At 45.8% G+C, this 14,990-nt stretch overlaps 3 protein-coding genes across 3 annotated transcripts; 1 reads left to right on the plus strand and 2 right to left on the minus strand.

Moving 5' to 3' along the window:
* The first annotated feature begins 273 nt into the window (after positions 1-273).
* Positions 274-5,648, plus strand: abhd11 (abhydrolase domain containing 11). Its single transcript, XM_084449742.1, has 6 exons — positions 274-467; positions 782-920; positions 1,144-1,317; positions 1,734-1,904; positions 3,292-3,473; positions 3,632-5,648. Exons 1-6 carry the CDS (start codon positions 343-345, stop codon positions 3,765-3,767), a joined length of 927 nt encoding a protein of 308 aa, XP_084305868.1. The 5' UTR covers positions 274-342; the 3' UTR covers positions 3,768-5,648.
* A 212-nt stretch (positions 5,649-5,860) lies between these two features.
* On the minus strand, positions 5,861-9,625 carry bicdl2l (bicaudal-D-related protein 2-like; the record flags this gene model as incomplete). Its single annotated transcript, XM_084450271.1, has 6 exons — positions 5,861-6,223; positions 7,023-7,143; positions 7,666-7,754; positions 8,224-8,382; positions 8,484-8,603; positions 9,038-9,625. 6 exons carry the CDS (start codon positions 9,623-9,625, stop codon positions 5,861-5,863), a joined length of 1,440 nt encoding a protein of 479 aa, XP_084306397.1.
* Positions 9,626-10,508: 883 nt separating this feature from the next.
* Positions 10,509-14,066, minus strand: sumf2 (sulfatase modifying factor 2). Its single transcript, XM_084449744.1, has 9 exons — positions 13,782-14,066; positions 13,508-13,655; positions 13,302-13,416; positions 13,127-13,171; positions 12,851-13,001; positions 12,416-12,471; positions 12,179-12,263; positions 11,619-11,760; positions 10,509-11,510 (listed from the first exon to the last, which is right to left on the minus strand). Exons 1-9 carry the CDS (start codon positions 13,834-13,836, stop codon positions 11,408-11,410), a joined length of 900 nt encoding a protein of 299 aa, XP_084305870.1. The 5' UTR covers positions 13,837-14,066; the 3' UTR covers positions 10,509-11,407.
* Between the last annotated feature and the right edge of the window lie 924 nt (positions 14,067-14,990).

Here is a 14,990-nt window from a genome sequence, read left to right on the forward strand (position 1 = left end):
GGGTATCCCTGTCTGACTTTTAAACCCAAATTTTGCCCTTAAGAGATCCCTGTATAAACTGGTCGATCAAATTAGAGATAAATAAATGATAGTAAAAAGATTTAACACTTCACTTTAAATTGTTTCTGAAATTAAGACCAGCAGAGAGCGACAATCTGAAAGTTCGAGCAATTTTTAATGAGATACCTTGATAGGGGGATATTCCTCAACCCTGGCAACCAACCGGCTGCACGTCCTTTCTCTTAGCTAGCTAGCTACCTACAGTGGCTAGAATTTTTTGCTGCCTAATGTTAAGTCTATGCTGTCTATCAATCAAATAATCTAGCTATTATACAACTTGTCATGAGTGTTTTGTGTCATATAATTCAGAGAGGACTTGTGAGCGGACGGACATGTCGGTTTGTAACGGGACAGAGGGATATCTTTGGTGGCGTGTCCCTGATGGCTCGCACTGCTGCCTCGACCAGGTAGCTAAATTAGCCAGCGATGCTAGCTCATGTCCTCTACATGCTCATACTAATAAGATGAGAGCTAACCCCAAGTTAAGAGCGGTTGTTGATTGAGGTGATTATTATCATTTAGCCCACGGCGGCTAGCTAACAAGCGTGTTAAATTAGCTAGCTAGCCAGAAACATGCAGCATTTTCCTCAAATGTCTCAATAAGCGTCGTGCGCCATGAGATCCTGCTGTCATTGCCTGGACGATGATTAGCGAGGGACTGCTGACATGTTAGTGGGTTGGTTACAGACAGAGCACTCTGATAAACAGTTTTCTCTTCCAGCCAACCTGTCAACCTGTCCTATGACGTGTTCGACGGGAAAGGTGACAGCACGCCCCTGGTGTTCCTCCACGGTCTGTTCGGCAGCAAGTCCAATTTCCACTCCATAGCCAAGTCCCTGGTCCAGCGCACGGGCAGGAAGGTAATGCTGATTGATGGTAGACTTTTCCCCACCTACACTGAAGTTTATAGCCATTGCAGCAGGGACATTGTTTCCTGTTTCTTTTATTGTCAACGATCTATGAAGCAATGCATGTTTTCCTAAACCACCTCCATGTGACAGACACAGTCCTTGTAGGGTAAGGTTAGCTGTGTCCTCCTCCCTCTCTCCCCCGTAGTGTCTTAACTGTCCCTTGTCCAGTTAGGTGCTGACTGTGGATGCTCGTAACCATGGCATCAGCACGCACAGCCCTGTGCTGACCTACGAGGCGATGACCAACGACCTGAAGCATCTGCTCGCCCAGCTGCACATCGGGAAGTGTGTCCTGATTGGACACAGCATGGGTGGCAAGGTAGCCATGACGACGGCCCTGTCAAACGTAAGCAGCGCCCGGAGTGATAAATCGGAGTTCCTGATATTTCATCTCCTCAACGGATGACTTTGATCAGGAAGGGCATTACTGTTTCGTGCATAATTCATTGTACCTGGCAGGGTGTCTGCACACTGCCCCAACCAACACCAACATTGGATTGGTGGTCCCATGCTTGTTGGTGACTTTTGGCATTGGTTAGATGGTTTTTGCAGCTTAATCTTAAACTTCCAACATTCTAACAAATGTCAACTTTAGAAAGCTGGGTGTTGGGAGTTGGTTGGCGTTGGTCGGGCCAGTGTGCAGACACCCTCACACACAATGTTTATCATTCCCTTTCATCTGCAGATCCTCTGCTGTTTGTCCAGCCGTTAACTTCCACCCTCATGTCTATCTATCCCCTTTCTCTGACCCTCCTCTTCCAGCCCAGTTTAGTGGAGAGGCTGGTGGTGGTGGACATCAGTCCCGCCCAGACCACCACTCGCACCAACTTCCGCTCCTACATCCAGGCCATGGAGGAGGTAAAGATCTCCAGCGACCTCCCTCGCTCCACTGCAAGACGGATGGCCGAGGACCAGCTGCGCAAACTGGTGAAGGTCAGTTTTCCTCCACCCGACCCCCCTTAGGTCACAGGTCTGAATGGTCTCAGCCTGGCGGTGTAGACACCTCTGTGCATTTGAAAAGGAATTCTCTAGGTCTGGTGTACCCAACAACTCTCCTCTAGGGAGCTACATACCGTCTTGTAGGTTTTTAATACTCCATCCCTAACTTAGTTAGGGTTAGGGTTGGAGTAAGCTGATCTTGTGTGCTAGGCAGGTTAGAGTTGGAGTAAGCTGATTGTGTGTGCTAGGAAAGTTAGGGTTGGAGTAAGCTGATCGTGTGTGCTAGGGAGGTTAGGGTTGGAGTAAGCTGATTGTGTGTGCTAGGGAGGTTAGGGTTGGAGTAAGCTGATCGTGTGTGCTAGGGAGGTTAGGGTTGGAGTAAGCTGATCGTGTGTGCTAGGGAGGTTAGGGTTGGAGTAAGCTGATCGTGTGTGTACTAGGGAGGTTAGGGTTGGACTAAGCTGATCGTGTGTGCTAGGGAGGTTAGGGTTGGACTAAGCTGATCGTGTGTTTACTAGGGAGGTTAGGGTTGGACTAAGCTGATTGTGTGTTTACTAGGGAGGTTAGGGTTGGACTAAGCTGATCGTGTGTTTACTAGGGAGGTTAGGGTTGGACTAAGCTGATTGTGTGTTTACTAGGGAGGTTAGGGTTGGACTAAGCTGATCGTGTGTTTACTAGGCCCCAGACTCTCCTGCTCCCACCTGAAAGTCTGGGAGAACAGCAATGCAAATCTTTTACAAAGGGGAGTTTACTTTGTTAGGAATTTTTTTTGTGTCATTAATCACACTAATCACAAGTTAACGACGAAGCTGTGCCTTCATCTGTAGGCGTGTTCCTTCATTTAACCCCACACCTGTTACCGGAACAGAGCAGTTCGACAGTAACAACATTCCTCTTAAAACGCAGATGCTAACTAGCTAGCCTGCGCCAATAAGCAATATTAATGTAACGGACACGCTGAAGGAACTGGGTCAATCCACTCTTCCACTTCCGTCAGCCATAGTTGTGTAGGCAGCTACAGAAGTCTGCTGCAGGGTGGAGGCAGTGGTCTGCATTACGCGTCTTGTCTCAGGGTTGTCATGACATTGAGGAGGATTAACCAGTGGTTATGCTACAGGATAAGAGGTCAGTGTACAGCGGGCCGCTTTTGTAGCGCTGTTTCCCCAGACTCCTGTAGGAGCGGGAGTCTCTGGGGCACTGAGACGACGGTTAGAGTGAAAACCTGCAAGATGTTAGCACTACTGGAGGCAAGTTGGAAACTCATGCTCTAGTTTCTTATTAACACTTCAAAGACCTCTGCCTAGTCCTATGTAAAAGATGAGAATACTGAGATGTAATGATGGTAATTGATTGGATGTACTGCGTTCCTGCTGGTCTATAGGAGCACTCAGTGCGTCAGTTCCTGCTGACTAATCTGGTTGAGCAGAACGGCCACTACGCCTGGAGGGTCAACCTGGACGCCATCTCAGCACAACTTGATGACATCATGAGTTTCCCGGACTTCAGCAATACCTATGAGGGCCCCACTCTGTTCCTGGGGGGAGCCAGCTCTGCTTATATCAGGTAAATGCCCCAGACAGCTACCAGAACTAACTACAGTATGTAGCTCTGTATTGTGCTGAGCAGTCACATAGTCTCTCACATCTGATTAGTTCATTTTGTGCCTCTTTACCTGTATTATCCCTTGCTTTCTACACATCTCTCCATTATCCCCTGCCCAGCTCTGACGACTACCCAGAGATCCAGCGGCTGTTCCCCTGTGCGGACATCCAGTACATCCCAGACGCCAGCCACTGGATCCACGCTGACAAGCCTCTGGACTTCATCAGCTCCATAATATCCTTCCTGCAGTCCTAGCTCTGCTGGGGGAACTCTTCGGCTCTGCCCAGCCACAGTAACAGGACAGCCAACACAGCGGGCGCGCCATCAGCAACGGGAGGAGGAGCCATCCTAAGTAGACGATGCAAATCGCTAACCCTGGACCAAACTCACTTTCTTACCCCTTTCCATGCAGTTAATTTTAATCGCTATCTTATAATTACAAATGTCTGTCACTGTTCTTGATAAGCCCATTTGATAAGTACATAGGTCGGTATACATGTAGGTACATTAGCATATTGGTATGTACATGAATGGATAGATGGTCAGAAAGGTTGTTCGCTGATAGATTGATAGGCCTAGAATAGCTGTTTGAGATGATGGAAATGCTCTGGGCTAGTTATTAATCCAAAGGTTTATCCTCCTATGGTTGCACAGTAGCGTAATGTATTGTATGAGGAATGGCTTTGGGCCACTTCTGATCTAGCTAGTCTTGGGCCTGTGATTACTGCATCTCTTGGGGCTCATATCAGGGGTGAGTTATAGGGGATCTTCTTGGCAAGCCATTGGGACAAGACAGTCTCTAAATCGTACTAGAGAGGAGTGAGGTTCTTGAGAGATTTTTAACAACATTAGGGCTCTTAGTATTGTCGGTGGCACTTTTAGTATTTGGTCTGGTATATTTTGATCCCCTCAAATTTGTGTTTCATAGATGTGCTGTTACATTTACAGTGTGATGTCATTGGGATGGCTTACTACCTTTCTATGCCTACGAGAACTAAGGCTAGGCTCCCTGGTACTGTATACTCGAGCTGTCCCAGGTTACAACACTCCATATTCTGGTTATACTGTAGGGTTAGGGTTGTACCTTGTCGTGTGAGCAGCCATTTTAATTATTGTATAATCTGTATTGTTTGTGACCAATCTACTCTGTTTAAGCGGGACTTTCATTGAACTATATGAAGCACAGTAACTAATAGCCTATGAAAGGTTTTAGACAACATGAATATTCCTCAAAAAACATGTTCTGCAAAAAATCTCAAGTATTTATCTAATCATCTTATTGTCAGTGTTGCCAGTTGCCCTCTCCTGTGGCCCAGTAGCAGACTGTCCCTCCATAAAAATATGTGTGGGAACAGTGATACTGCCATGTGTGTGTTGAGTGAGCAGTGTGTTGTAAATGTGTGTGTGCCTCTTTATTGTCTTGTTTTGAGCTCTTCTGAGCATCTCATAACAGTTTACTAATAGCCAGCAGCATCCAGGCTGGCAACTGTGTTGCCAGTTGTGTATATTGTATTACAAGACTCTTAACCTGCGTGCGTGCGTGTGCGTGCGAGAGAGAGAGATTTGTATATAATTTTTAGTACTGTTTACTGAATCCAGTGCTATGCTATGGATGTCAGGTCTAATTTGAAATATCAGATAACTCCTGTTTGAAGTGGAATGGCTGTAGAGTAGCGCCCCCTACCCATCATACTGACCTCAAATCAGTTTATCTTATTGGACATATGGTTGGATGGGTAGGTGGATTACGTTTACTGTAACATTAGATACAGTACAGCCCCCTGATCAGTATTGATATGGCCTTGATGTGGGACAAGAATGTGTCAAGGGGGAGTACTTGGTGATTGTATGGAGATGTTTATTTTATTCATGTTGAAATCCATGTACACAAATCTCCCAGAAGTGTGTACTGTATTTCACTGAGCATGTCTTGTCTCCATTGGTTCAAGTCTGCATTTAATATGCAGCCAAACAGCGCAATTAATTTTACAATAGAACAGCTCATTAATAAGAACATAGCCACAGTAATGTACTCTTTCTCGAAAATGGCACAAAATTTGACAATGTGAGATGGATATAGTGTGTGTACAATTGAGATACAGTATATGGAAACTGTATAAATGTATTACTGATACAATAAAATGCTAAAATAGATTATCCCATTTGTACATAATCTTGACCAAGTTCACTCCTGCTTTATTTATAGACTGCTCCTAACCCCGAAAGTGCATAGTCGACATATAGGCTACTGTACATGCTGAAAAAATACTTGGGATCCACTACCTGTAGGCCTGTCAACTAATTCTATCAGTGATATGTATGTCCATCATGTATGTTGACGGTGTTAATCAGTCCAGCGATACATTTTGGAAGCCCTCCTCCCCTCTGCCCCCTGCCCCTTGTCCTGCATCCTGGTCACTAGGGTGAGCAGCCTTTCCCCTCTTCAGCCTGTCTCTCCAGGAGCGCATGGAGGGGGCAGGTGAGGGGGAGGGGGGGGCGGGTGCAGGGGTACAAGGGACAGTTTTGGAGGCAGTAGTGTAGGCAGGAGTAGGTGGAATAGGAATAGGCTTGGAGACGGGGATGGAGGCTGGTCTCTGGATGAGGGGCCTGTTCGTCCTCCTCAGCAGGCCCAGGCGAGAGGGCTTCCTCTGGGCTTGCTCCGCCTGCTGCTGGCTCTGGAGCTGCTGCTGCAGGATGATCTGGACATCCTCCTGAGACCAGAAAAAACAAAGGCTATTTAGTAACATATGTTACATAACGTATGTTAATAATAATAATAATAATAATAAAGCCAAAATAGAGAACAATCTTCATGAGTTGTGTTAGTTTCCACCCACTGCTTCTCAAAGTTACGGTATAGTGCCTTCATATTGCACATTATTGTCTGGTTTTATATGGTATCTAATGCAACAGTGAAACAAAACAAAAAGTCCATTGTCGGCTAAGCTGCTATGCTATTCTGTTGTGTTCTATTATTCTCCATCTAATGTTCATCTACAGTATGTCATTAAAGTATCTAGCATCTATCTATGTACTGTATCCTTATTCTATTCTAACCACTAGAGGGAACTAACCTATCACCCAGAGATGGCCACTTTGGCCCCAGGCCTCAAAGAACAGCTGGTAATATGCACTGGCTCACTGTTTTTATTTGTATTTCAAACAGCTGGTCAGTTAAAAGAGGTGTGTGTGTGCATGTTTGTCTTTCTGTTTAACTGGTGAATTGCTACTGTCTGGCACTCTAGGTTATTTCCCCCAGTAGCGTCCTCCTCCACTCTGGCTGAGCCCCATATGTTCCCATGTTTCGTAGAATATCGTTTTCCTTCCTCCTGTTTCATGACCATCTTCTACACTTCACAGTATATACAGTATATATACCCTACCTGCACTTAAACCACCCAATAGTCTTTCCAAGCTCTTTCTCCCCCTCTTCTCCGCTCTCTCTCTCTCTATGTCACCTGTTTCCCCTCTCCTCTTTTACTTTACCCAGCTCCACTCATCTCTCAGTACCTTCCAAGCCTCTAACTCCAGAGAGAGCTCCAGCCTCTTCTGTACGGCCTCCAGGAGTTGGTTGTTGAGTAACATCATCTCTGTCTTACTGCGTAGAAGCTCTGCCTCCATGGCCCTCTTCCTGTACAGAAACAGAATCGCAATAAACAACATTACAAATAAACTCTGCAGAGTGGCAGTGGACAGAACAGAAATGCAGTTAGGCCTACAGCTATAATCATCTGTATTATGCATGGCTGCTGTCATGCCCTCAATACAAACTATAAGGTTAATAATAACCTGGCCTTGGGTGAATAATAGTTATATCCATAGTGAAATAATTATGTGTTATTTATTACTGGAAAATAAGATCTAAATTGGACTACTGTGCTTCAATTTAGGCCTACCTGCATCTCTCTATGCAACCTGCCCAGTGGTGAGTACGTTATTTGAAGTACTGTTGGATTGGTGGCGCCATGTTTGTTGGTGACTGTTGGCGTTGCAGCTGATTTTTATTTTATTTTGGTGGTCAAGGTCACTGTCTGTGACCTCCCATCCGCCTCATCCTTGTGAACGTGATATCTCATAGCTCCCTCAATGCCTTGAGGGAATTTAATCAAATGCTATTGCTATCTGAAGTGTGCGTGTTTGTGTGTGGACTCACTTCTCAATGGCTTCATCTCTGTCCCGTAGCGCTTGCTGTAACACAGTGCTGTCTTCCACACCATGTCCACACACCCCATGTTTAGAGTGCTTGGAAGACAAAGTTCACCTCAATGTTGTTATTTCATATAATCCTGCCTCACACTCCAAATTAACTCTGCTTTGTTACTTTTTATATTTAAATGCATATCATCAATGTAGATGAATACAAAACATTATATTAAATAGAGTAAAATCTGGGGTTAACACTGTTGGGATAGGAGGTTTAGCTGTTGGGGAGGTTTACTTGCTGAACCAGGAAGAGTTCTGGTGCTAACTACAGGGACATGACCTAAACCCAGGTATTATAGTAGCCCACACTTACCAGGCATGCTACATAATAATTCTCTACATACAACCGTATCCTATCCCTCAGGGAATTCAGTGGTGTCAAATATTCCAAATGATGCATTTTACTTCTGCTTTTAGCTTTAGTGCAATTTAGAGAGCAGGGACGGGTAGAGGAATCCAAACTGTTCTTTTCTATGCGGGTGACTTCGCCGTGTGGCTGACTGCTCACCTGTGCCGTGTGGCTGATTGCCAGCTTGCGCGCTACATTTTGTAGCTGGATCAGTGCGCCGCCCAGGCGGTTCTCCCCACCCGAGGGTTCCGCTGGCTTGGACTCTGGCTCCGTCAGAGGGAGCAAGAGCCTCAGAATAGAAAGAACCTCGTCTGTGACCTGTAGAGGCAGGGAGAGAACAAGTACATTCAGAACATAAACTGGTATAGGAGTATATGTGGACATCACTGCTTATCGTTCGGTGTATTTGTGTGTGTTACCCTCTCTCTGCGTTGGCTCCATCCAGGTCCATCTCTGTTCTCCTGAAGTTTGTCCACCTGAGCCTTTAGCTTCAGACTGCGTCTGCGAGATAGCTCCACTTCCCGACGCACCTCCTTTAACTGCACACACACACACGAAAAGGCTGCATCATGAAACATTTGAGCCAAGTTGAAAACTGAAACCCTGCTCTTCTAGATTCCAGAGATAGAGTGGATGAGAAATTCCAGTTGGTCTGGCAGAGCTGAAACACTCACATCCAGACAAATATACACAGATAAGTCTCCCCGTTGAGCAGGGAGCATAAAGCCATACAACACTATTCCCACGAATTTCAAGCCAAAACTAACAAGTCACAAATCAGGTCCCTGTCATGCTCTGGTGATAAAGTAGGCTTGCCTGTGACCGTGTGGTTTAAACAAACACGTACAGACAGAGTGAGGTGGATTGTACTCAATTTAAGTAAAACAACACAAACTCAACACTCGCTCTTCCAGTCTCTCAGGACTGACAGACTGACTCTCACACACACAGTCTCTCTCTCATTCTGTCTTACTGTGTCTGAGACGGGTCCTAGAGTTCTGCGTCGGCTCAGCGGTCTGCCGCTCCTGATGATGTCCGGTAAGGTTCCATCCCTGTAGCTCCTCCGAGACGGGCTCCTCTCTTCCCCGGCTGCCTCTCCTGGATCGGAACAATCTCCGTCCCCGACCATGGTCATACTGTCTGGGCCGTCTCCCTCCACGGTCAGCGAGGGGATGACCAAGCTCTCCATGACCGTGGTTGACTCGTCAGGGTCCGGAGGCCCCACGTCTTCTGTGGTCAGAGTCAGACAGGGGACCGAGCAGTCACTAACCACAGCCAATGACTCAGAGCTGCTGCACTCTTCAGTCGGACGCGTTAGTCCTTCTGTAACCACATCATGTTGCTCGGGTTCCTCTTCTTCTGTCACAGTCAGGCCCCTGTCGATCTGTGACTCCAGTTCCGCTGTCAGCGCTGTAGGTCTTGCGGTAGAACCGTCCCTGGCCAAGCCTGGCTGGTGAGGTTGGTTCTCCAGTGTGTGTGTAGAGTAGCAAAGGCGCTCCATAGCGGACATCCTTGGCCTCAGCCTCTCATTCAGGACCGAGAAAGGTACAGGGTCTCCCATGGCCTACTACACAACTCGGGTGTCCCACTAAGCAGAAAACCTACTAGACAAGCAGCAGACTGAGCTAGAAACTCGCCGTCGGTGCATAAGAGGGTGGGAGAAAAAGAGGAAGAGAATAGAGGGAGGGATTGCAAAAACAGAATGTCTACCAACGGGTTTTTCCTGAACTCAGGCACAGAAATAGGATGTGTCAGAACTCAAGACTGATGATGTCAGTGTGGTGTCAAAGGGCCCTAACCTTCATTAGTCAGTAAGTCAGTCAGTCATCAAAGGTCACAGACCTCGATGACTTTTATATCCCTTTCTCAAAACAAAACAAAAATCAGTCTTATTGCGAAGTGGATTTTGTTTTATGTATTTGCCTGGATGTTTGTACTGTTCTGGCGAAACAAAAGACCTGACTGGCTTATCTTCCCGTTTTATCTATCGCCACGGAGACCTAGCCTGGACACAGACGCGCAGACATTTCAGAGTTTGGGGGCAGTGCTGAAGGAGGAGCAGGACCTTTAATCCTCTGACAGAATCAGTGATAGACTACAGTACGTAGGTGTGACTACAGTATATATATGACTACAGTACGTAGGTGTGACGTTTGCCACCTGTCAGTATCCCCAGTACTCCTTATCAGCCAGGTGAACAGCAGAACAAAGGAGGGACTGAGAAAGACAGGGACTGAGTTTCATCCTCTCTCAACATCTGTATATATAGGAAGTTCTCATATAATCTCCACAAATACGAACCACAATTTTTTTTTTTAAAGTTGGGTGCTGTGTAAAAATCACAAAAAATGTGAAGAAACCCCCCCACAAAAAACAGAATGCAATGATTATAAATTCCTTTTAGGACTATATTAAATTGAACACAGTACAAAGACGAAGAAAATGTAGTTTGTTTTTAATTATACACTAATTTCTGAATTTGATTTCTGCAACACGTTCCAAAAAAGTTGGGACAGGGGCATGTTTACCACTGTGTTACACCACCTTTTAACACTCATTTGGGAACTGAGGACAGTAATTGTTTTTAAACCAACCCCGGATGAATATTTGTCAGATCCTTGGTAACCAAAAATGAATGGATGTCTATGGAGGGACTATGGGAGGGCTAAGCCAGCTCAGCCTCTGAGTGACTAATGGGAGGGCTTCTGTATTCGTCTGGTCCCCCGAGTGCCAGGGTCTTGGAGGCGATAGCAACTTCCTAACCAGAGTTATTAAACCGGACCCCCGCCCCGGGCTGTGGCCTCACTTGACCAGTTCTTGTTTAAAGATATGCAGAACAGATTGCTCTCCTGTCCTGTCCCTGACCAAGACATGCAGGCATAAGCACTAAGTTACAGCAGAACTGGACCCTGGGAGCCGCTGACAAGGACTTCCCACTGCTCCTGTCCTTTCTTTTCCTTGGAGGAAGGACAGTATGGATGGGGAAAAATTCAGAGAACAAATCTCTTCAGAGACCACTCCTGCATGCGCGCATTTCTCAGTGTCCCCGCTCCCTTGCACGCACGCACCGGTGTGTCATAACTGTATAAATAACTGACGAATAAATGACCTTTTTGGTCAGGAATTATTACTATGTATAATAAGAGCATATTTATACTTCTTAATGGTAGAAAATACTGGTTAAATTGTTAAGAGCCCAAGTCTCCACAGGAGAATAGTATCTTTCTCTTCATATTCTACCAGCACCTATGAACAATGCTGAAGTCATTATCTGTTGGTCAGTCACTACATTTCCTCCATATTTGTCTTCCTCATGATCTTCTTTGTTCTTGTGCCGGTTCTCTTACAGCTCAGCTTTGTCCTTTCTTTTGCTCCGTTCCTTTTCCTGGCTGGCAGCACACCTGAAGCCCAGGTTATCAGAGGCCGAGTCTGGAGTATTCCCCATCCTACACAAAACATAACCACCCATATTATTACTGGTCAGTTTTTACTGAGAACCAAAGTAGACAATGAGAATGAGCAACAGGGGGCTCGACTGGGAAACAGTCATATACCTGGTGGTGATTCGAGCCCTATGATTGGCCGATCCATCTGCAGTATCAATCCAGGAAGCACCTCTAAGGACATACATTGGTCGAGCTCCAGGGAAGGGCGTGGCCGTCCATTCCCATGTGTTTCCCATCATGTCATACAGTCCTTGAATGACAAAGAACGTGTTTGGTACAAACACTAAAGAAGAGCTACACACATCTGGGCCAAACCTTACAATGTAGCACAATACTGAAGCTAACAGAGCTAGCGATAGATATCCACACAATAGTTCACAAAACTGTTGCTTGTCATTGTAAATTATAAATGGACTGCACTTATATAGCGCTTTACAACGGCCTCTAAATCACCCTTTACTGTACACATTCACACCCCAATGGCGGGAGCTGCCATGCAAGGGGCAAGTCTGCTCAGGGAGCAATTTGAGTTTCAGTGTCTTGCCCAAGGACGCTTCGACATGTGGACAGGGGGAGCCAGCATTCAAACCGCCAGCCCTGCGGTCATCGGATGACCCGCTCTACCTCCTGAGCCACAGCTACCCCAGGGAGTCGGGATAGTTAGTTACCGTAACTATTTTGAGGTGGGAAAGCGGTGACCGGGGAGATACCATGGTAACCATCTTCTGCCTTGTCACCATCCGGGAACAGACCCTAATAGACAGCAGGTGACAAATTTACAGATTACCTCATTAAAAAGGGCTCTCGTGTACAGAGATAATTATATACCATATACTGTACCAGAGCATGACAGCTCAAGCATGTGCAATGATGGCTTTCAGAGGCTGAACATTGTTTGAACTGACCTGCCACAAGTTGGTGCGATTAGGCTGGAACTTGTTTCCCCAGGGATACATCCTCCCTACAGGACAAAGAGGTGGAAGATGGTACGGTATTACTTGAAGAGTAATGGTAAATGGATTGCACTTATATCCAAAGCACTTTAAAATGGCCTCTCATTCACCCATACACATTCACACACACCAATGGCAGCAGCTGCCATTCATGGTGCTAGCCTGCTCATTGGGAGCAATTTGTCTTTCAGTGTCTTGCCCAAGGACACTTCGCCATGTGGTATAGGAGGAGCCGGGCATCGAACTGCCGACCCTACGATCATTGGACAATCCGCTCTACCTCCAGAGCCACAGCCACCCCGGCATAATATTACTAAAGAGTAAAAAAAAAAATATAATAATAATAAAAGCAACAGATTAATGCCAGTCCCCCTGGCTCCCTCTCACCCTGCAGTCCCCCGCGGGCTGCCCACTCCCACTCCTCCTCGCTGGGAAGCCTCTTCCCCCTCCAGCTGCAGAAGGCCTGCGCGTCGTTCCAGCTCACTTGCACCACCGGGGAGTCCAGGCACTGGCGGATGCCAGAACCAGGCCCTGCAGGCTGGACAGCAGAAGTGGAACAGAGGCTGAGTAAGGTTCATGGAGCCTGGTGGTGTGGCAGAGAAGGTAAAAGTTAAAAGATGAATCAGAAAAGGTTGAACAGGGAGTGGCTTGTCCTGACGTTACCTGCCTCCAGAACACTCGCTCCACAGGAAGCCACCAAGGTGCAGACTACAATGGTGGAAAAATAAGGCTCATCATTCTGAGAAAATGTCCGGGTCATCAAATTAGAGACCGCAAGTTTGTTCTGTTATGCAAACAGTCCAAACTGATATTTATGTTAACTTTTACAGTAACACACCTCAATTTTTTCGGTGACCTTGCTCTTCAGTTCTTCGGACACAAAATCCTGAAACACAAAACTCCAGCCAAAGGTCTCAGCTTCAGTTTTGTATTTCTGTGCCTTGACAAACTTTCTATGGATAGAGATTGGAATACAGGTTTGATGTCTTGTTGCCTAAACACCGGTAGTTATCATTACATGCCGTTGATTTCATTTCACTTCACCTGAAGTCAGCGTTAGTGACAGGATATGTATCTATTTTGAAAGGTCCGACGGACACTTGTTTCGTTGGTGACTCTCCATCTCTCCCGTCTGTTGCATCTGTCCCCATGGTCATTCTACCTCCAGGAATGTGGACCACTTCCTCATCACCTGCATGAAGAACGAGTAGTTGGTCCTCACAGTAGTAGACTGATTTAGCTAACCTGACTAACTAGCATTACATTCAGTTTGTTGAAGGTTCATCGACATCGATACAACAGCTAGCGGTCTCCTTACCTGCAACGCAACACATTGTTGTGCAGAGACACAGCAGCGCGAATCTGATATCCATGACTTGCTAGCTATGAGTAGCCTTAGCTAGCTATTAGCCTACTTTTGCTAGCTACCGTCTCCTGCTGCTGGACATTCGGGAGAGAGAGAGTTTAGCTATCGGAACCAACCAGCCTCCACTCACTCTTCCGATGTAGACTAGCTACGTTTCTCTCCAATTTCACGACTAGAGCGTTCTGTTTTAGATTAGAACCTCTTTGCACCACGGAGCCTTGAGTCTCCCGGTGAGAGCTGTTGACGCGAGGCTAGAACCTTGAACTTGTTCTTCTTCTTTGGGTTTATGGCGGATCGCAAACAGAACAGCTACCTTGAAATTGTTAATGCAGATTTGACTTTTTCTTCTGTGGGGTTTCACGGCAGCTCGCATCGTAGCGTTGCATTACCGCCATCTTCTGGAGCATTACAGAACTCCTACAGGATCCGGACAATCAGATTTTCCTGGTCATATACCTCCATGTATTTTCCCCTTCAGTTCTCAATACATTCATGATCAGTCCAGTTTCCAGATACTGCCTTGACTACAGCACACTCCAATAAGCCCTTTAAAACTGAACCTGCTTCCCATCCCTCCACCATAACCTTCCTTTCTGATATAGTTTTTTTTTTTTTTCCTGCAGTGGCGCATAGTGATTACTGCAAGTGCATGGTCCAGTTTCTGGAACTGGACACTGCTCACAAAGTGCAGTAGGATGCTTTCTAATAATGAGTCCCATTCAAGTTGCAGCCCTGATAGCAAGCAGATCTGGGCCATATGGGCTTGCTATCAGGGAGTAGCCTATACAAATACTGGTCAGCACTAACTCCTCTCTGTGATGTCCTCTTGTGTCTCTCACCAACAATATGACACTCTCTAGTCTCCTGATCCTACTGCTGCCCATAGATTGGATTATTTCTGGTACAAATAAAAATAAAAACATAAATATGTAGTACATTTTGATAAATATAGACCATTATTTTTATAGATCTACAGGATCCAAGATTAAACTTTTTGATAAAGATTTGGATCATAACATATGACTACTCTTAGGATACATATGGCATTATATACATAAATACAAGTAGGTAAAAGAAAAGCCAAGCTTTATTTTTATCAAAATGTATTGTTAATATATTATGTTGCATAGGATAAAAAAAAATAGCACAGGAAAGCAAACC

Source organism: Borostomias antarcticus, assembly GCF_949987555.1.
Source record: "Borostomias antarcticus genome assembly, chromosome: 15".
In the NCBI taxonomy this organism is placed as follows: Eukaryota; Metazoa; Chordata; class Actinopteri; order Stomiiformes; family Stomiidae; genus Borostomias; species Borostomias antarcticus.

Excerpts from the sequence above, each read along its gene's own strand:
- abhd11 (XM_084449742.1), top strand. The coding sequence starts at position 343 with ATGAGTGTTTTGTGTCATATAATTCAGAGAGGACTTGTGAGCGGACGG. Across the intron at positions 468-781 it reads CGCACTGCTGCCTCGACCAG|CCAACCTGTCAACCTGTCCT; the intron begins GTAGCTAAATTA and ends TTTCTCTTCCAG. Across the intron at positions 1,318-1,733 it reads TGACGACGGCCCTGTCAAAC|CCCAGTTTAGTGGAGAGGCT; the intron begins GTAAGCAGCGCC and ends CTCCTCTTCCAG.
- sumf2 (XM_084449744.1), bottom strand. The coding sequence starts at position 13,836 with ATGGATATCAGATTCGCGCTGCTGTGTCTCTGCACAACAATGTGTTGC. Across the intron at positions 13,417-13,507 it reads GTCACTAACGCTGACTTCAG|AAAGTTTGTCAAGGCACAGA; the intron begins GTGAAGTGAAAT and ends CTCTATCCATAG. Across the intron at positions 12,472-12,850 it reads AGCCCGCGGGGGACTGCAGG|GGAGGATGTATCCCTGGGGA; the intron begins GTGAGAGGGAGC and ends TTTGTCCTGTAG.